Consider the following 21,603-nt stretch of genomic DNA (forward strand, 5'->3'; position numbering starts at 1 on the left):
TGGTACCACATAGCCACCATTCCATGCACTGCCCTGCTCTAAGTGCCCCCTGTAGTCTAGCTCTTTCCATCCTCAAAACAATAATAAGGAAGTTTTTATTTGTATTTCACAGATGAGGACATTGAAGAATGTAGTAGGCACTTCATAAACAAATATTTTGCAAAATTAATAAGCCAAACTCTCACCAATCATTTTCCCTTTTTGCTCTAAAAAAACCACACACACACACACACAAAAAAAAAAAAAAAAACCAAAAAAAAAAAACAAAACAACAACAAAAAAAACCTATTCTCTCCTAATCCTGAACTTCATTTCCAGTTTGTAACATAAATCTGTTCTTCCAAGCCACCAGAATCGTTTCTACAAAGACCAAGAAGAACAGAACACTCTGATTAATATGATTAGGCCCTAAATTAAACCATTAAATCAGAAACTGTTTGGATTTGTGGATAATTGCAAAAGACCATGAGCCCAGAATCCATCTCTTCTACCAGGGCTGTCTGCTTCTGCTGAGCATATGACTAAGGAAATAGGATCATATCTGTCTTCCTGAAAGAGACTCTGTGGATGGAGTTTATAATTAAACAAATACATAAAACGTTGATGTTTCTGTAGGTCCAAAACACTGAAACATCAATCATCTTACGTGGTTCAACTTTATAGATTCTGTCATGTTTAGTGTAGTGTGGTGTAGAATTTAATTGAGTAGAGAAGATGATGGGTAGTTATTGGAATTACCAGGAAGGCGTTTTATGATGTACTTCACGTCCCACAATAAATGGCGTCAAACTTGAATAAACCCTTCTTCACGTATTTGTTTAACTTCCTTTTCTATGCCCTGTGTTTACTTACTACTGATCTTACTATTATGTGGCAAGGTAGTATTCATTCACACATTTTCCTAAGAGACTTTGCAGTACTGACTCCCCCTGTAGATTAGTCCGTGATTCAGCATTTCATGGAACATTCCTAGTTTACAGTTACGTAAGTATATTTCTATCAATACATGTCCCAAAGTAAGTGTGGTCTATTATAAAATGTGGCAGGTCTTTTGGGCAACAATGGCTCTTACTAAATTATTGAGTGGGCATTTTCCTGACTACTTTTATATACTTAAATAGCCATTTAAGCTCACACTCCAGAACTGCTGCTCAAAAACTGATAAACACTGCCCCTTACAGAAGATAGACACATGAAGGCTGGCCTGATTGGCTCATTCTGAACACGGATTATCATGACTGAATAGTGAGTTGAGCTCTTTATATGTAAACCACTCTCCCTCCATTTAGTGGCATGGGTGTGTTTTGAAGTGTCCCAACAGTCTCACAATCAATACATTCTAGAAAAGGGGTGTTTATAAAACAAATGACTTTTATGAAACATTTTATAGTGTTACATATGTATGATAAAAATCTAGAAAGTAACTGTACAGGCATACTTGTTAGAAAATGATAAACCATGTCCACAGTGTAAGCTCCTGTAGAAAGTCTCCATTCCACCTGGAGATGCTTACTCTGTCTACAACAAAGCTCAGGGCTCTGTATTCCAGAAAGTTCCTGTACTCCAGGATTTGCTATGGATTGGGATGATGGTCCTGTAGAAGTCAACCACCTGGAGGAGGCAGGGCCAACCAAGTGCATGAACACAGACAAGAAAGCCATGTCTGGGAATCTGAACACAGGTTGACCTACTCGTCTCCATGGTTCACTCACTGGAATGGTTCATTTGTTGACAGGCACATGCCCCACCACTGGAGATGTCAGTCAACAGAAATTCAGGTTTAGCTTTCCATTTGTACATGTAAACCCCATTCCTCCATAAATTGTATGAGATAGTTTTCATTTTCATCCTCTGCCTGGTTCTCAAAGAATCTAGACAAAAAACCATCCTCTGAGAGCCGGTCTCTCTCATAAAGTCCATAGTCCACAAGATCCTGGCCAAAGCTAGGTAAGGAAGGGATGCACAGCTTGCCAGTTTGAGGGTCCCAATCCACCAGTGTTGTGGATGGCTCTTCCTCTGGCCCCTCTTCTGCGCCCAGATGCTCCTGTCCCAGGTGATGTAGGTCTTCAAGAGGTGGGCCTAAGTTTGCTAAAGCTGCCTGAGGCTCAGATAATTCCCCTGTTCTGGATGCCTCTTCCTGCCCACAGAGTTGGTGGTCTTCACAATGCCTGTAGAAATCATCTGGGACACTATACTCATGTTCAGCATCTGCCTCCCCTGTGGGCATGGTGCTGCTGAGCCACTCATGACGGGCTAGGCAAGCATTCCTGTCACTTTGCTCAGCACTACAGACAATGTCCATCAGATGGGAAGAGTATCCGACATGTTGCCCCTCCGCCTCTTCCAGATGGGGCTCCTGGCTCTCCCTGAACTCAGGGTCATTCAAGTTGGAACCATAACTGCTTTTTTCCAGGAAGCTCATATCCTTTTGAGAAATTTTAGAATCATCCAACATATTGAGGGTGATAAAATTAAGTGTAATTGCTTCAGCAGGCTCAAAGACTCTTTTAATTTCATTTCCATAAATCAAAATCTGCAGAGAGAAGAGAATGGACGTCACCTTTTCACTTTAGGGAGACATTACAAACAGCGGCCAACTAGAGCTTCCAGTGACACCTGATAGCATGAGATCTTCTCTGACCCACTCAGGAGAGGGAATTATGCTTGGCCTAGAGAGGAAACTTCACTCGACCCACAAAATGCAACGGGAAGTGAACTGCATTACTGGTGAATGTGCATCTGGTGTGAGGCTCAGGGGTGTGACTTCGAGAGGGGCTGCTGGTGAGTCAATTAAGTTCTGGAATCTTCTCATTTCTTTAAGGTTGGAAACTCTGCTAGATGAAGACAGGTGATGAGTAAGAGAGGTGGAAGTGAATTCTGTTTGTAGTTAGTAAGCAGGGGCTGCCCAGACTACTAGCTCTTTCCTGGATAGAATATGGATATGAACTGTACACAGGCATAAAAATAGTATACAAAAAGGAGTATGATGTTTGGTTTCTATTGTCACCTGAGGAGAAACTCAATGAGGAAGTGTCTATGTCTGGATTAGGTTGGTCTGTGAGCATGCCTGTGAGAGATTTTCTTAATTAAGCTAAGCCCTGAACATGGTGTGTCTTTTCCTAGGCTGGGCTGCTGTGGGATGTTCTGTATGCTGTGAATATGTTGCTCTGATTGGTTGATAAATGAAACAGTAGCCAGGGCAGGAAGTATAGGTGGAATAAGCAGACAAGGAGAACTGAGGAGGAGACGCCATCTCGCCGTCCAAGGAGCAGCATGTAAAGGCACACAGGTAAAGCCACGGAACATGTGGCAAAATGTAGATGGACAGAAATGGGCTGAGTTTAAGTGTAAGAGCTACTCAGTGGTAGGCCTGAGCTAATGACAGAGCATTTTTAATTAATACAAGCCTCTGTGTGTTTACTTAGGTCTGAACAGCTGCGGACTGGGTGGGACACAGGAAAACTTCAGCTACCCTGGGTCTTGGAGGCATTAAATCGTGCTTCTCTGTGGTACTCTGCTTCAAGCTCTTACCACCCTCCCCTACAACTCGTATGCTGTAATCTGGAACTATGAGCTGAAAAAATCCCCTTCCCCTATAAATGGATTTAGTCAAAGTACTCTATTACAGTACCAGAAAAGGGAATGGGTACAGGGATATAATGTTCCAATCGTGCTAGACAAAAAGGAAAAAGGGGGGGGGGGGAGTCAGTTCATCTGATAGTATATAGGAAAATTTAAAAAGTCTAAACCATGTCAAGGATACACAAGAATAAAGAAAATCACTAGGCCCCCATAACCCCAGCTACTCTGGAGGCTAAGAGAGGAAGGGCCAGCTGAAGCAATTTAGCTAGACCTTGTCTCAGAAGAAAAGATAAAGAATTGTTTGGAGATACAGCTGAGGGGTGCATGAGGAAGGCCCTAGAGCTCCATCCTGAGTACCACAGACATACTTTTCGTTCTGCTCTGGGGTTTGTGGAAGGTGCCTGTTATTGAGGGAAGCATCGGTGACAAGGTCCCATCTTCCTGTCACCCCATGACACACTTTCATTTAACTGCTGAGCCCATCTGGCCCTCTCATCAGATGGTCCTGTAACATCTCATTTGTTTCTTCAACTTGCTTCCTCTTGCAGTGGATGCTCAAGTCCTGGCCATGTGCCTCCTAAGGGTGTTTAGATTCCATGTTCTGCATCCCTATCCCCATGTCCCATTCTCATCTTTTTTCTAAGATGCCCCCGGGTGGTGTCTTAGCTGCATTTACTTTACTAGAATAAGCTGTCTTTATTCTCTAGAGGATCTAAAGCATAATGGTGATCGTAACATTGCAGCTCAGAACCTTACTTAAAATTCCCTGAAGACTAAATAAACTCAACCCTGAGAAGAACACCACATACTCCCACTATGTGGCCCGGTGCCTGCTCTCCAGTGTAGCTCCTCATAGAGGACATGATAGGCTGGTCACATGATAGGCTGGTCATATGATAAGCTTTCCCACCATGGCATCTACCTCCCCTTGCCCTGCTACTTCTTCTGCTTGTAACAAGCATCCTAGCTCTGACTTTCACATTCTTGAACATGAGAACTGATTCCTGCCCCCATATTAAAGGTTTCGGGGCTTCGTTGTACCCCATGAGTCCTCAAAAAACTTGTTCTCTTTAGCCTTCACATGTTATCTCTAATAAGGCTTGAACTTTGAGAGAGACAGAGTGATCATGACTTAAATTATCTGTTTATCCCACAGCCTTATCTCAAGCACTCACTAATTATGAGTGTGTTTCAAACCTGAAGAAGGTTTAGTGTTGGTATATTTGTGAGTGAATTCTGTACAAAAGCTGTTTTTTGTTTGGTTTTGGGGTGCAGGTGGGGTCACACCCAGGATAGCCCACATGCTGTGTAAGGACTCTCTTACTCAGTTACTCTCAGCTCAGAATGTGTTTTAGAATTCATCAACGGCTTAAGGCCACTCTGCTCTGATGTGAGACCGTATCTATTCTCCTCCTCTTCTCCTCTCTTCCTGTTGTCATACAGTCTTCCACCATGCCAAGCACTCACCAAATTCGATGGGTGTTTTTCTTTGCCAACGTGGATGTAACGGTAAACTGAGTAGCCAATCACAGAAAAAAGGAAGACAATTACAGATGTGGGCAAGACATACCAGAAGATGACTTTAACCTTCAGTGCTGACATTTGATCTGTTAAAGAAAAATCATGGGTCAGGACTGGATGGTTGTGTTTCTCATCTATATACTGAGAAGTTTCAGCTAATACTGTAAAAGGTCTCAGAATTTGTCATCTCTCTGACAATAAAGTTCTCAAGGCACTGTCTAAACTCACCCCCATCTTTACAGTAAGGCTGCATTAATAATATAAGTTACTGGGTATTCCAAAATCTTATGTCAGGCTCTGACATTCATCCTGGCTCATGTATGAGAAAAATCAATGGATCTGTCAGCCTATGAATTCATAGCTCTCAAACCAAACAGGAGCACCCTCTTTATTGAAATCCCTAGTGCCAGACAAGGAAAACCTCCCTTTGAGTTAGTCAGAGGAGTCCAGGAAACTCCTCAAATGTTGTAGACCACTGCCATTGCCCTTTGGGACTTCCTAAAACTTGAAGCTAAGGCCCTCTTACTGAAGATACCACACACTCTGGACACAGAAATTGGAGAAATCAATCTGGTTTTGACCTAGAGGCCTTTTTCCTGAAACCAGATCTCAGTATTTAAAGGTACAATGCAAGCTGCCAAGAAAGAAGCAATCAATAGTCCTACCCTACTATAAAGCCTGCAGACTACAGTAATGATCAGCATGACGTCATATACTCAAGGGTACAATAGTGGCTCTTCCATTTCAGGGGTAACCAACAACCATCTAATTTGACCTAACATTGGCTCAATAGGAGGGAATTCATGCCTGGCTCTATAAACCTAGCCAACTACCCATGGCTGGTGAGGTCATGGACCTCAGAGGAGAACCTATTACTGCCCACTGCCACTTTCCTAAACCAATATAACTTCTAATTGCATTCTAAATATGTACCTGGATCTTTATACCCAAAGATAAGTGTAGCTCCTACCTCTCCCTCATCAAATAAGCTGGGTTTTTTCAGCAAAGACCATTACAGAAATCCACAACCAGGCAAAATGCAGATAGTAACTGACTGTGGAGTGCTCAGTCCCAACTGATCCACATACCTAACTGATTCCATCTAAGGCTCAGGGAACCTTCTGAAGTGTAGCCAGAGGATCAGGATGACTCCTGTGAGAGAGTGTCTTCCAAATGTGACAAGGAAGCCACACCCAGGGATTCTAAACATCATGGCCACCTAAACAAGATCAGTTGACATAGCAATGTGGATGGGGAATGTTACAAGACCCCTCCCATAGATAAAGAGCTATAGGCAATTAATGGCTGCTGAGAGGGCCATTCTTCTCCAGGGACAAGAACCCTGGTAGCTTATCTATTTCTAAGTGGTCAGCCCTAAACATGTATACATAGAAATGACACTAAACTGACTCAGCAGGTTATAGTGTGTGTGTGTGTGTGTGTGTGTGTGTGTGTGTGTGTGTGAGAGAGAGAGAGAGAGAGAGAGAGAGAGAATGAGGTCATGAATTTAAGAAGTAGTGGGTAATGCACAGAGGGAGTTAGATTATGTAAATACAGTGCTTATATATGAAAGCTTCAAAAAGAGCTTAAAAACTTTAAGTTAAAACAAAAGATCTCATACTCTTCCATGCTACTTGTGGGTCTCATTGTCCTCTGTATATATTCAATACATGACATGAATATATGGCACCCTCATATGGTGGCTAACAGATTCATTTTGTGCTGGTGGACAAGTCCTTCTGGGTAGAGCTTAGGGATAATTGTTGGAGGGTAATAACTCACTCTTGGTCCTGCTGGGCTGTCGGCCTGTGATGAGTGAAAATCTGCCCCATAATGAAAAGGCTTAGTGAAGAGTTTGAAGAGGAATACCCAGGCTGGCCACTGACCAGATCACAGAGCTGATGCTGGCTCCACCGTACCTGACAAATTTGTGGAGCTTGTGGGAACCACTGGAAGTTGGGCTGGTAAATTTTATATGCCAACTTGTACAGGTCATAGATATTTGCTAAATACCATTATAGACATTACTTTAGATGTCTAGTTTTTAGATGAGATTTAACATTTTAATGAGTAGATTATGAGCAAGGAAAATTGCTCTCTATAATGTAGCTGATCCTTGTCTTCTCAACGGATGCTCTTAAAAAAAAGAGACAGGTGAATTTGAGTTAGAGGGAATTCTACTACCACATGGCCTTTGGGGAAGAACTACAATACCAGTTGTCCCTAGAGTCCCCAGCTTGATGCCTACCCTAAAGATTTTGTGCTTTCCAGCTTATACAATGACAAGAGTTGACTCCTTAAAATCTCTCTTGTATCTATCTATCTTGTTGGTTCTGTTTCTGCTGTGGAATGTTCTGTATGCTGTGAATGTGTTGCTCTGATTGGTTGATATAAAAAGCTGATTGGCCAGTAGCCAGGCAGGAAGTATAGGCAGGGTAAACAGACAAGGAGAATTCTGGGAACAGAAAGGCTACGTCAGCAGACGCCAGCCCGCCATCCAGGGAGCAGCATGTAATGACACACAGGTAAAGCCACAGAACACGTGGCAACATATAGATTAACAGAAATGGGCTGAGTTTAAATGTAAGAGCTAGTCAGTGGTAGGCATGAGCTAATGGCCAAGCAGTTTTAGTTAATATAAGCTTCTGAGTGATTATTTTATAAGAGGCTGCAGGGTCTATGGGGCTGGGCAGGACCAGAGAAAACTTTAGCTACATGTTTCTCCAGAGAATTCTAAGTGCTGCAGAAACACACACACACACACACACACACACACACACACACACACACACACACACCATGCAAACTTAGCATAAACCACAAAACCCTAGAACATTCCTTATGTGCTAATAAAATCAGCCAGTGTGTCACAGAAGCATTTATATGTGGATGCTGGATGCTCTCACTTCTGATGGAGAGAAAACAGCATAGCATCTATCCCACTAACTATTCTCCATAGATGTAAACAGATGTATTATGGTAGTGGTGGTGGATGATCAACCACACCAGTGGGAAAATCCATCCTGAGCATCCCTTGAAGGCTCTTTTACCCACTCCACGGTCCCCAGAGAGAGTGCTCATCTGCCTACAGAGAAATGTGCTAAGGCTGTGATGAAAATGTTGCAATTGTTGGGCACTTGTCCTACTTTAGATGGGACCTGTTCTGCTTTGGGTGGTAGCTCAGCCCTCAGCATAGCCTCTGATGTCACCATTAGACCAGGCTTATCCTGCCTAAGAAGATCATGACAATTGCTGGCACTTAGCATTCAATGGTATATTTTCTACAATAAACTGAATACTTTTCATTTTCATCTGGGAGGATTTAGTTGAGAAACTTCAGGGAACAGAGATATCTTTCAAGGCAAAGTCCCTAAAGAGACAATATATATATATATATATATATATATATATATATATATATATATATATATATATATATTAGAAATAGTGTGCCTGAATTTGCTCCTTTTACTACCCTGGCGAGGAAATGGGCTCCATGTTCTTACAGGGAAGAAGCTGGTTGAGCTGTTCTTAGTTGCCTTAGCTCTGCCGATTGAGTAAATGAGCTCCTTTGGATGGTAGGTAAATGACCCGCCACTCGGCACTGATCAAACTGTTAGGAAACACAACACTTATTCCAGACACAAAATGGATTCCTCCAGCCTGCTTTGCATCCCTTTCCTGCTTGCTTGGCATTTGAGCTTTATTTGTATTAGGGTAGAGAATCCTTTCTTGTCAAAGAGATAACACGATAGAGTGAGACTCAAAAATAAAGCTATTTACTGTTCCTATATGTTTCCTACACTTTTCCTTTTCCTGGGGACTGTTTCACCTTGAAAGGGAAGAAGAATGCGACAGGGGTGGGGGTGGGAAAGGGGGAAGGGTGGGACCAGGGCTGGGGCTTCTTTTATTCTTTTCTTTTCATTTTTCAAGACAGGGTTTCTCTGTGTAGCCCCGGTTGTCCTGGAACTCGCTCTATAGACCATGCTAGCCTAGAACTCAGATTCCTTACCTCTGTCTCCTAAGTGCTGGGATTAAAGGTGTGTGTCACCATTGACTGGCTAGGGGCTGTGGGTTCTCAGTCAAGGATAGGGAAAGAACCAGAACCTGCAAGAGGTTGAGGGCATGTTAGAGGGAGGATCAGAATGATAATGGATGAAGATCACACGATGAAGGAGGACCAGAGTGATAATGGATGAAGACCATCCAATGAGGGAAGACCAGAATGGACAATGGATGAAAACCATCCAATGAGGGAAGACCAGAATGGACAATGGATGAAGATCATCCTGATGAAGAAGGACCAGAATGATAATGGATGAAGATCATCCTGATGAAGAAGGACCAGACTGATAATGGATGAAGACCACCCAATGAAGGAGGACCAGAATGATCATGGATGAAAACCATCCAATGAAGGAGGACCAGAAGGATCATGGATGAAGACCATCTGATGATACAGCGGAACTTGAGGGTCTATCTTCCATTTCCAGGATTTGAGTTGATGTTCTCACTCTAGGGCAGACTTATTAAACAAACACAAGGCTCATAACTCTAGTTCTCTTAAAAGAAGCACCCCAAACTATAATTCCCTGGGAGCCTTGCTCAGAAAACACAGGAAGGAGGCAAAGAGAAGCAACTATAAGAGAGTGATTCTGTTGATCCCACATCTGCCTGCAGCTGACAAGTGACAGGTGATGTCTGAAGGCAACTTAAGGGGCCTGTAATCTGTATCCCAAGGGAGATCAGGGCAGTGGCATTTGAAAGTGTTCCCAGGGCAATGCTTTGCTTCCTGCTGGATATAGTTCTTGGTTGTTCTCCAAGGCTTGGCTTGAGTGACTATGGCTGGATAGATGAAAAATGATTCGTATGGAAGTTCTTAATTCTATTCCTAAAGTAAGAAGCTGTGTTAACTGGGGAGGATTGTTGCCAGTGGACTCCTACTGACAGTTTCCAGATGTTGTGACAACCCTCCTTAATACTGACCAAGCTCAACAGCAAAACCTCAGACAGTTCAATGCATTTAGAGAAGCAGATGTTTTAGTCTGATTTTCATAGACATGGATTTGTTAAGACTCTATCTAAACTGTTACATTTTTTTTCTGTTTTATCAGCTTTCTTTCCTAAGACTAGCTAAAGTCTCTTGCAGCTTACCTTCCAGAGTACTGATGCATTGCTTCTGAGAAGGCTGAGTGAGGCGAGGGGGCCCTGGGACAAAGGACTCCACATGGACACAATACAGAGTGCTCGGTTCCAGCCTGCTGAGTACCAATGTGCTGTTGGTGATACACTGTGACCACTGGGGTGGGGAAGTGCAAACAGAGATTAGAGCCAAAGATGCCAGGACCTCCCCAGGACAGCTCTAGATAGAGGTGAGAGGCCAAGATGCCACTGGATTCTTCCTGTCACTGTAAGCTTTTATTTTTTTCCAACATAGGTTCAAAAACCTATTTTCATTTAGCTGAGCAGAACATCGATAGAAATGGACCAATCCAAGGAACACTTCTAAGTAACAACTCAAGATAGAGTTCTTGCTTAACTTTGTCATGTGTTCTTGCTCATATGTATACATATTTTCTATATTATATATTCTAATATATAATCATGTATATATTAGATGCCTGGAAAGTGATTGATAGATGATGTGTAAGTAAAGACGCTTCATCAGGTAGAATGCCCGATTTCTCTACCTTCCACTTGTGACTTCATGCACTGTTAACGTACACTTCTGCAGGGAAAGGCCTGAAGTCGCCTCAGCTCTCGATTCATCTTGTACACTCTCTCTTTTGATTAGTGTCAGCTGCCACATTCTCAAAAGAGAACTGGAGTACCAGGACTACCTGGGCCAGTGGCAGCCCAGAAAGTGACACCCAGAGGCTCAACCCCATCCCAGGCAGGCAGGGCTCACCTTTCTTCTGGATTCAGTGTCATACACAGACACGTTGTATCTCAGCTTGGAGTATACTTGTTGCATAGAAACAGAGTCATCTGTGGGATTTCTTTTCCACTTTGCTGGCGCTGTCAGGGCGATAGAGATGGACCTCTCGCCACTTGTCAGGGCAACCTCTGGTGGGCCAACTTGTGCTTAGAGGAGAAGAGGGTATTAGCATCTTCAGGCGTAAAAAAAGCCCTGAAGTAAAGCTTCAGCACAATCATACTTGGACCAAAGACCTAAAACCACCTTCTTACGGGAGATCCTGCCACCATAAAAACCCAGAGGCTCTTTCCTGGCCACAGGACCTCTGCTTCAAGGACTCCACCCAGTTTGTGGTTCGAAAGCAGTCATTGGCAGCAGTATAAACAAGTGAACAAGGTTGGTGTTCTGGAAAATTTTAGATACAGACACTGAGATTTACAAAATATTTTCTAGATGATTTATTTTTTAATTAATTTATTTTTATTTTATGTGTATGGATGGAGTTTTGCCTGTATGTATGTCTGTGGACCACATTGCATGCATGGCCAGTGGAGGCCAGTAGAGGGCGTCGGGTCCTGTGGAACTGGAGTTAGATGTGGTTGTGAGCCATGTAGGTGCTGGGAACTAAACCTGAGTCCTCTGCAAAGAGCAACGTATGTTCTTTACTGCTGAGGCATCACTCTAGTCCGACATTGAAATTTAAATTTCATATCATTTTCACACGTCGAAAATACTATTTTACTTAGAAAGCTATTTTAAAAATATAAATAGTATTCTTAGCTCATGACCACATGACCTGTTGAAAAACAGAGGCGCTAGATCTGACCTGAGGGCATGGGTTACCAGCCTCCCAACTGGCAGATTCCTGGAAAAGGCACCACCTTCTGGGGCCTCTACAGCACTTGGCTATTTCATTATGGTGGCTCTGTCTGCATTCTTCATGGTTGGGTTAGTCACATATCCGGGGAAGGAAAATTATAAAAGCAAATAGCAGGAGTATTCTTGCCTTAATTTGAGTTACACCTGGAAACCACAGCACAATGCCAAATTTCATGAAAAAGAGATTTTGTTGTGCATTCAGGGTACATGTCAATGACTGACTAACCTACAACGTATTTTCTAATGCATAGCCTCTGTGATGATAAAACAACGACAAGACAAAATCAAAGTTTGGTATTATTGACACCTGTCTTTAACTCTGAATCTGAGAGAGACTTTAAAGATGCCTTGGCCAAGTCTATCGATCTACAGATTTGACTCTGGGGTTCACCCACATGAAACACCAGGGCAGGTTATTCAACTGGCTCTACAGACCAGGGTCAAGCAGACCCTTTCTTCTGGGTAAAGTTGCCTATGAGGCCAGCGTATCACAACAGGAATCCAGATTAGTTCATGCTTAGTGGACAGCGGCATTACTCACTTTCTAAGAAAGGATAGAACCGTCCTGTTTCAGCCCATTCGGAACACTTGGTTTCCCGAATGGCCTTCACCTTGGCATAGTACTGATGTTCATAGTCTGAGGTCTCCGCAGAGAGATCGCAGTAGGTCCTGCTGATGCTTCTGCATTCAGATGCACTCAGCCATTTCTTCTGCCCATATCTGTTAAGAAAGAAACTATGAATTAATAATGAGCCCCCTTACATGCTTTACAATTTTAAAAAAGTCATTATATAAAAGTAAACGGAGGATCTTCTCTTCAGCAAAACACAGATGCCTGTCATTCTGATAACATTGACTCCCCTTTTGTGGCTGTTGATATTTTTATTAGCTTTCAGGAGTCTGAGTCAGAGTTTCTATAAACACTATGCTTTTCTGTGAATTACAATGTGGATAGTGCATTCTGGAAGCATGTTACAGTTTCATACTTCAACGACAGTAAAACTTTTATATACTGTGTGATCAATCTCTAGTAATTAAGTTTTTAGTCTATATGAGGTTAGTTTGGTGGATGTATTAAAGGAAAGTTAACCTTTTTCATTGGAAGAGACATTACTTTGACATTCTCATAAAATTTAAAACTTTACTAAGTATTAAGAGTCTGGGGGAAATTTTGCTAGGATACAGAGTGTCTGAGTGTACCATAACTGTATTGCTATTAAATTGAGGACATTGTCCATATTGTTTTGTTGTTGTTGTTAAAATACAGCATCCAAAGAAAATGGGGAGGGAGAATATTTTCAGCACTTCTCAGGTAAGAGAGACTGTGGCATGAAAAGCTCAGTTAAGCGGTTAGTCAGCTGGGGAGACAGGGTTGTTCTGAAGGTCGCTGAAGAGATTAAAGCAGGGCTTTGGGGAAAAAGATGACAGACATGGTTTAGAAGGCTGGCCACTCACCTCCAGAGAGTGGAGTGTGCTGGAGATAACAATGCAGAGAGCAGTTTGGAGGACCGTGCTGTGGTCCAGGAGGAAGATGTGAGCGGTATGGACTAGGATGGTAGTGAAATGAATAAGGACATAATAAAAACAAGAACTGTTGGCGGCCAGGACCAGGTCACCGCGTGCCTGCAAGGGATCACACAGTAAAGATGATGGAATATCTCTTTCTGTTTAGGGCAAGAGCATGGAATATGGTAATATTTACAAGATAAAGATCACCAAAGAAGAGTGGGTTTGGGAAATTGGGGAGGGGAAGGATAGGAGGAGAGGAAACTAATAAATTCAGCAGTGCCAGGCTGCATTTGAGCTGTGTTGAGAGTTCTCCAAATGCAGGAGCTCGGGGTTCAAGAGAGAGGTATGGAGGCGGGGAGGTGGTAATTTTGGCGTCAATACACAGAGTGCTCAGGGATTGGCTTAGGCAGGAATACCCAGAGCAAAGTCTGGATTAAAACTTCAGAAGCATTACGGTGGGCTTGAAATAGACTTGGGAATAGCAGCAAAAGGGGAGAGTGGAGAAACATTCATCACAAAAGTCAGGGCAGAGTATGTCTTGGTAAGGAGGATTTGGCAACGTTACTGAGTATTGCTAAATTCGTCAAAAGATGTGGCAACAGAGTCCCGAGATGAATCTCTTTCAGGTCGTAAATGCCACTTCTGCCAAAAGATGTAAGACACACAGTCATATCTTAATCACCTTCTCCTTGTTGATTATCAGCAGTGCCTGGGGACTTTCTGATCAATGATGAAAGGAAAAATGGGTCTGCATTTACATATATAGTTACATTTTGATCCAGTTTCTAAAACAGACTATCTAACACAGAGAAACAGGTTTTACCAGATTATACCCAAACTTCTCTTCTGGCTCTGCACTTGGTTGTCCATACCACTCCACTTCTTTCCTTAAAAGATACTATCCATGTTACTCAAAACTGATTTCCTTTTCAATTTCACTTCATCGTTTTGTTTTTGGTCTTTCGAGATTGGGGTCTCATAGGGTCTAGGCTAGTCTTGACCTCTCTATGTAGCTGACAATGACCTTGAACTCCTGATCCCCCTGCTTCCACCTTCCAGGTGTTAGGATTAGGAATGTGGCTTCATGTTGACTTCTTGACCTGTCAGCAGGTCTTGACTTGAAGTCAGAATAATACTGTTGCTGCTTCCTCTGTGTTCCCTTTTGTAAACTGCCTCACTCTGCCAAGGGCAGGGCACCTTCTTACCATGCAGATGCTGACCAAGAAGAAAATGCTGTAGCAGGAATCTTAAATGGTCTTATTAATAAAAACAAATCTGGGCTGGGTATTGAGGTGAATGCTGGAAGATCAGAGAAGCAGAAGAAGCCACAGCTACCTCACCTTGCCAATTTCTCAGCTGATTCTGTTTCTTCACACTGGAAGCCTCTGAGTCCTCATCCAAATGGATCTCAGCTGAACTGCTGCTCAGAAGCCTAAAAGCTTAACCAGCCTAGTTCCTGGTTTTCATGCCTTATATACCTTTCTACCTCCTGCCATCACTTCCTGGGATTAAAGGCATGGGTCACCATGTTTGGCTGTTTCCAGTGTGGCCTTGAACTCACAGAGATCCATATAGATCTCTGCCTCTGGAATGCTAGGATTAAAGGTGTGTGCTACCACTGCCTAACCTCTATGTTTAATATTGTGGCTGTTCTGTTCTCTAACCCCAGATAAGTTGATTAGCGTGCACAATATTTTGGGGAACACAATACCACCACAGAATGCCTGTGACTGATATCTAAATGGGAGGTCTGACAAATATTCCAGTAACAATAATCTCTCACAGGACAAATCTTGTGGGGGCCTCACTGGTCTCCATCTATTTCTAGTAAGCACACCAAACACCTATGAGTGCCCATATGAGACGAGGGTGTTCCTCCAGGCTTACCTATTTCACCTCACTGAACTTGTGGCCACCCCAGGAAGTGGGCTTCATTGTTTTTGTCCCATTTCTACAGAGCTGGAAATTGAAACTCAGGAAGATTAAGGGATCCAGTCATGTTTGCAGAAGTGGCAAGAGTTTATCTGAAACTGGAATCACTTTTTCCAGTGTCAAAGTTGGTGTTTTGGGTGCTTTGCCATTTTCTACACCAAATTATTTTGTGGGTATAATATAAACTTTAAACATTTTGCTCTGGAAAGAAACCTCACTAAACAGTATAAAAGCGTGTAGCCTGCTCAAGGTTACTCGGCTAGGTTCACAACCTGGCCATGAATCCAGAACTGTCTGACTCCAGCACCACACTCTGTGTTCCTGTCCACTTCGTGCATACCCAGGGATGACAGAACTCCTATGGGACAAGTGCCTTTTTAAGGACTCATTTTAGAAAGTTGCACAGTATAACTTATTTGTTCTCATACAGCAATGACAAGCCTGGTTATTATTATTTTTTTAAGTTCTTTCTGAAGCACTGGGAATTCAGGAGGACAGAGCAAGCTCTTTGCCCCACCTAATGGAAGGAGGAGAGAGGACATGCTGGTGAGCTATTGCTCTCTGAAAAGCTGAAGTCTTTCTTTAAACACCAGCTCCCGAGACTGTCCTTGGAAATGAGAATGGGGTTCTGGACAAAGGCAACCAGGAGCATTCCCTGAAGTTTTTGCCTGGCTTTAGTGGTCCGAATTCATTTTCCAAGGACGAAGATGGTTGTTCTCTTTTGCAAATGTGGTGCATGTTTTTAAAGCTCAAACCTTCATATAATTCAGGAAGTATAACCAAGGGAGAAATGAATTACCCTTACAAGTCATTAACCAGAAACATTTGGTGTGAATGATGCTGGGCATTTTATCCTACTTATAGAAAGAAGGATGATTAGACAGATACATAGACAGAAATCAGGTCCTTAGCACATATTTCTAATAAAGCAGCAACTTTCACTGTATTTGAATCCTAATCAAAAGAAATGAGGTAACCTGAAAAGCATTGCTGAAATTCAAATGTTCTGTTACCATGAGAAATATTAGTTCCTTATGACTTTCTAAATGAAGAAAATGGTTTTGAAAACCACTGAAAAAGTTAGCTATTAAAATGATGATGCACAGGCATTCCTTTGTATCCATGGGTTCCACTTCTGTGGATTAAATCAGCTGTGGATTAAAAACTTTGGAGAAAGAATTGCATCTTTACTGAACATGTGTAGTACGGCAGTACTTTGATAGCATTTATACTGGTAGCATGCATTATAATAACCTAGGGTGGCAGGTATGTGCATATTATAGGCAAATGCCATGCCATCTAATAGAAACATCTGATGCAACTGTGCAAGGTCCAAACCAATTCCTCATCGATGCCAAGACAACAAGGAAGTTCTACAGTCACACTTCCTGTCACCATTCAGTCTAGAAGAATTCTATATCCAACCCTGTTTTTCAGTACATGCTTGTAATCCTGGCTCTTGGGAGCTAGACAGAAGAATTAGGAGTTCAAAGTCACCCTCAGCTGTATTGAAAGTCAGAGGCTAGCCTGGACTACATGAGGGCCCATCTCAAAAACAAGAACAAACAAACACACATAAAAGATTGTGTTATTGATCTACTTTAATAAACAACGTAGACCATTACTGTATGAATTCTTCTTTTACTCCCATGGCAAAGGTCTTGGAGGATCTTTTTATTTGAATTCACTTGCCTCTTTCAATAATTATGGTAGGTGCTATCCCAATTTCTTACTAGTGCTTGGATGGGACTACTGGTTGGCTGACTAGGCAAGCCTCATCTATCATAGACTAAAAGCTGCATAAAAGATCCCAAATGAAACCAGCAAAAGAACCATCTATCCAAGCCCACGAGACCACAGCTCTCGAACTGCGAGAAAGAACAAAATAATATTTAAAAGTCTGAGGTGTAGGAGTGGGAGTCAGATAATGAGCTTCCCCTGTGCAGAATTTTGAACGTCTGCTTCTATCAAATACTCTTTTATCAAATCCATTATTCCCTCTGCTGGAGCGCCTGCTTGCCTTTAGCTTGTGGACTCCTGGGGGCTGGTGCGGCTCGTGGCACTGCTGTAAGGTCACGATCCGCTTGGCTTGGGCTGCCAACTGTCGTCTGCCACTTCTTTCTTCCTGTGTCTCTCTTACTCTAGAATTGTCACCGCCCTGTGACTGGGCCTCCATGATGAGTGTGTCACTGTGGGTCCCCTTCCTATGACAGCCTGTGGCACCCAGCTGTGGCTCCTTGCGGCTGTCTCTTCAGTTACTGGTGGCGCCTTCTTAGAGTGTTAGACGAGCCTTTTAGCTCTTTAGCCACCTGTTACTGAGAAGTCTTTCTCACTCATTGAGCTCAAGTGGTAGAGATAGCTCAGTGGTTATGAGCACTTGCTATTCTTCCAGAGGTTTCCAGAACCCACACCAAGGGCACACACTGCCTATAACTCCAGCTCCAGGTGATCTGGACCCTCTTGTGGCCTTCATGGGCACCAACACACATTTGGCATACCCTCACACAGACACATACACATGAGAAACACATACGCATAAAGAAAACTAAATCCTAAACAAAAAGCAGTTCTTAAAAAAAAAAATAAAAAAAGAAATGCTGGTTTGCTTTTGGTGTCTGTGGTGGTTTCACTCAGGGTTCTGCAGGATTTGGTTTGCTTGCTTCACAGTTGGTGGTCTGGGTTATGTCGCTTTCCTTAGTCTCTGGAGATGGACACTGTCTTGTCTATTTTGCATTCTCTCTTGCCTTGTGAAGGGTCTTGAAGGACAAGGGAAAAGGGTCCATGTCCTGCTCTGTTTAGTAGGAACAGGCCATCACATAGAATTCTGCCTTGTTTGAGCTAAGAAAGATCATTCCCTTAAGCTTAGCGGTCTCAGAATTGGTGGATGGCTTCATTTGCCTACTCAGAGTCCACCTCTCTAAAATGACGTCTTTTCTCCACTTATTTATTACCTACCCTGTGCACACATGCCCATGCACATACCACACAGTGCACATGTGGGTGGAAGGGGACACTGGCTGGAGTCAGTTCTCCCCTTCCAGCATGTGGGTCCCAAGAATGGAATTCAGGTCCTCAGGCTTGGCGACAAACACCTTAACCTGCTGAACCATCTTGTTGACCCCGTTTCTTAGTTTTTGTAAGTATGCCCTCATCCTCTTGCCTGAATGCTCAATGCTTCTGGCTCCAAAAAAACAACTGCTTTATAATTTATTATAACATCGAAGAAACAGGAAATGTCTAAACTTTTCTTTTTCAAAGAACTTAATGCCATAGAAAGTTTGCCTTTACACAACTAACAGGAGTCTGAGACTCGTGCTTAGAAATGACTTGCAAGGAAAAGAAGCAACTTACATGAAATACTGCACCGTGTATGTGACTTCATCTCCACATAGACCCTCCGGTGGATTCCAGTGCAGGACATTCTTCATGTTGACAGATAAGAAGGTGATATTTGTAGGTTTAGGCAAACTACCAGAGACACAAGGAACTGGAAAAGGAGTGGAAAAGAATTGGCGTTTTAATGGAAGGAAGGAAAACTTAATCCCTAAAGTAAGTGCTGACCTTTAAAGATTGCCCTAATGCCCCAGACTCTGCATTCCTTCTCAGACTCAACCTGATTGGGGGCTGTGATTTAGGTCATCCAAAAGCATTTAGCAAATGTGACTCTGGAGTTAAGGCACAAACATCCTTGAAGTGTCAAGTTTTTGTGCTTTTTAACCCCCTGAGTGGCGTACAAAACGGCGGCCAGGGTGATGGAGAAGGACAACTCTGAGGGGTCATTTGCAGGAGAGAGAGAGGGTCAGCTGTCCCGATACCCCAGCTGAGCTCAGGCTTCCGCATGGAGTAGCTGTGCCCACTCCAGCTCCACCTGCCATAGACTGAAGCTACAGGAAGGACCTCAAAAGAAACCAGCCAAACTGTGCAGCTGAGCCCTAGGCAACCCTGAGAACCGGGAGCAGGACTTGGTTTGGGTACAGTTTGTTATGCACCAGCAGGAACATCCAATTTCTAGAGTTAGCTATAAAACCCATGACTCTGCACCGGAGGCCATCCTCACCACACAGCCAGCCACTCCTCGCTTCCTACCATGACTCAGCATGCGCTCAGTGAGCTCAAGCCATTGTGGGTGTTAGAGCATAGTGCCTGGCACTACCCTGCTGCTAACCTGCAACTGTGAGGCTGCAGGCCTGTTTTCAAGGTCGAAACAGAAACTGGTCTTAAAATTTTGGGAGTCTCATGCTGATATTATTCAGATCTTAAAGTTAATAGAGAAGCCTGGAAAAAATTTCCTTTGTGGTTAGACACCCAACATTCTGTTTAAGCGCGAATCATTTTAAAATACACAATTGTGGTATTAAAGATGATGGACATTATTGAAAGGTTGGCATTTTGGTGGCTGGGGATTTGATGGATTCATTGAAGTGTATAATAAGGCAACAGACAGAAAACTAGCCAGTGCAAAATGAAGTTATTCATTTATTATGTTGTGTGTGTGTGTGCGCACATGTGAGTGAGTGTGTGTGTGCATATGTAAGTGCATACATGTGTGGTGTGTATGTGTGTGTGTGTGTGTGTGTGTGTGTGTGTGTGTGTGTGTCTACATGTATGCAAGTGCTCAGATCCAAGGATGGCAGAAAAGGCACTGGATCCCCCGGGGGGTTCAGTTACAGACAGATGCAAGCCACACTGTATGGGTTCTGGTCCTCCCTAAGAGCAGGAAGTGCCCTTAACCACCTAGCCATCTCTCCAGCCCCGAGATTTCACTTTAAATACTAGCATGCTCACATAATTGTTCTCTAAGCAAAACTCTGTCTTAGAGGATCTATTTATAGAAATCCTCTAAAAGAAATAATCGAGAACTGAGATGCTACCAAAAACAATAGGAAGCATACGTTTTTCTGAAACAGGATGATCTGTGCCAGCAAGGTGGCTCGCTGGGTTAAGGATCTTGCAGTCAAGCCTGAGGGCCTGGGTTCAGTTCTGAGGACCAACAGTTAGGAGAACTAACTCCTAAAAGCTGTCCCTTGGACTTGTGTGCCCTGACATGTGCCCTTGTCCCCAAGAATAAATAAAATGTAATAAAAAAAAATGAAATAGGCTGGTCCTTTTTTTGGGGGTGTGTGTGGCAGGGATGAGGATGGAATCCTGGTCCTTGAATAAGCTAAGCATGTCCTGCATCACTGAGCTATCTCCAAGATCAGGGATGGTGTATGAATTAAAATAAATTAAAGAGTTTAGTGTTAGGAATCAAGGCATTAACACAGGAGAGATCACAACATATCGAATAATAAATAGTCCACCAGATTCCGTGGGAACTTATCCCTTTGTAAATATACATATTCTAGTCTATGAACCTGGAAAACATAAGGTTAGATATTTGCAAATGAAGCTTAGGAAATACAATTTTAGCTCAGTCACTGACATGGGGGTCCCTTGACACTTGTGTGAATTAGCTGGAACTAATGTCAAGGAAAGGAATTAGCTTAATGCTTTGGGCAATCCTCGGCTCAGATTAGCTCTAAATGATGAATTATAATACCACAAGGCAAATAAGAAAAAGGAAAAAAAATATTTGTTCTAGAATTAAACTTTGCAATATGACCTTGATTCTAAGCAAGATAAGCTCTTTAACAGCTAGGTGGCCGAGCACAGGGCGTCATGTGTGCGCATGCGCAGTGTTCGCCATGCCACCCACTTTGCACCTCAATGGATTTTTAAAAATACCTCAGTATTATTTTTAAGAAGAAAGTTAAACACTCAAAAAGAAGTTCCGTCAGCTTATCCAATCTCTGCACTCAGGGCTGGTGTGGTAATGTGTGTGACAGGCTCTGAAGGGCCAGCTTGCCTTCACACCTGTGCTTTTCACACTTCTCTTCGGAAACACTTTGTGAACACTGATGCTGGCAGTTTCTGTAGAATACAGATAATGTACAGTGAGCAGTTAGTGGTGATTTAATTTCATTCCATGCATTAGGAGGAAGGTCCTAAATTTTAATCAGACTTTTGAAGAGGGAACAAGGAATGTAGAGAGGCAGTCACGTTGACTGAAATAAAAAGTCCCAATCCTTCACGAGAACGGAACTGCTTTAACAAAAAGAAACCTCTAAGATCCTCTCAGGTCTAAAATCCCACAGTTTTAAATGGCCATGGCATGTGTGGAGTAGGAGGTATCTTATGAGAAACAGAACTAAAATAGACTGTATTATGATACCACCGATGAAAGAAATTGCCGAAACATGGCTTTACAGACATAACTGATAAGG

The 21,603-nt window shown here is 42.8% G+C and overlaps 1 protein-coding gene across 2 annotated transcripts; it reads right to left on the bottom strand.

Moving 5' to 3' along the window:
• Positions 1 to 1,435: 1,435 nt before the first annotated feature.
• Il20ra (interleukin 20 receptor subunit alpha) lies at positions 1,436 to 18,819 on the bottom strand. 2 transcript variants are annotated; one of them, XM_036169051.1, is made up of 6 exons: positions 18,692 to 18,819; positions 12,441 to 12,619; positions 11,012 to 11,187; positions 10,258 to 10,402; positions 5,050 to 5,189; positions 1,436 to 2,533 (listed from the first exon to the last, which is right to left on the bottom strand). In XM_036169051.1, exons 1-6 carry the CDS (start codon positions 18,766 to 18,768, stop codon positions 1,781 to 1,783), a joined length of 1,470 nt encoding a protein of 489 aa, XP_036024944.1. In that variant the 5' UTR covers positions 18,769 to 18,819; the 3' UTR covers positions 1,436 to 1,780. The 2 variants fall into 2 exon arrangements, with proteins under 2 accessions (XP_036024944.1, XP_036024945.1); XM_036169052.1 differs by lacking the exon at positions 12,441 to 12,619 and having other exon boundaries at positions 18,692 to 18,761.
• Positions 18,820 to 21,603: the final 2,784 nt, after the last annotated feature.

The sequence above is a fragment of the Onychomys torridus genome, chromosome 19 (assembly GCF_903995425.1).
Source record: "Onychomys torridus chromosome 19, mOncTor1.1, whole genome shotgun sequence".
In the NCBI taxonomy this organism is placed as follows: Eukaryota; Metazoa; Chordata; class Mammalia; order Rodentia; family Cricetidae; genus Onychomys; species Onychomys torridus.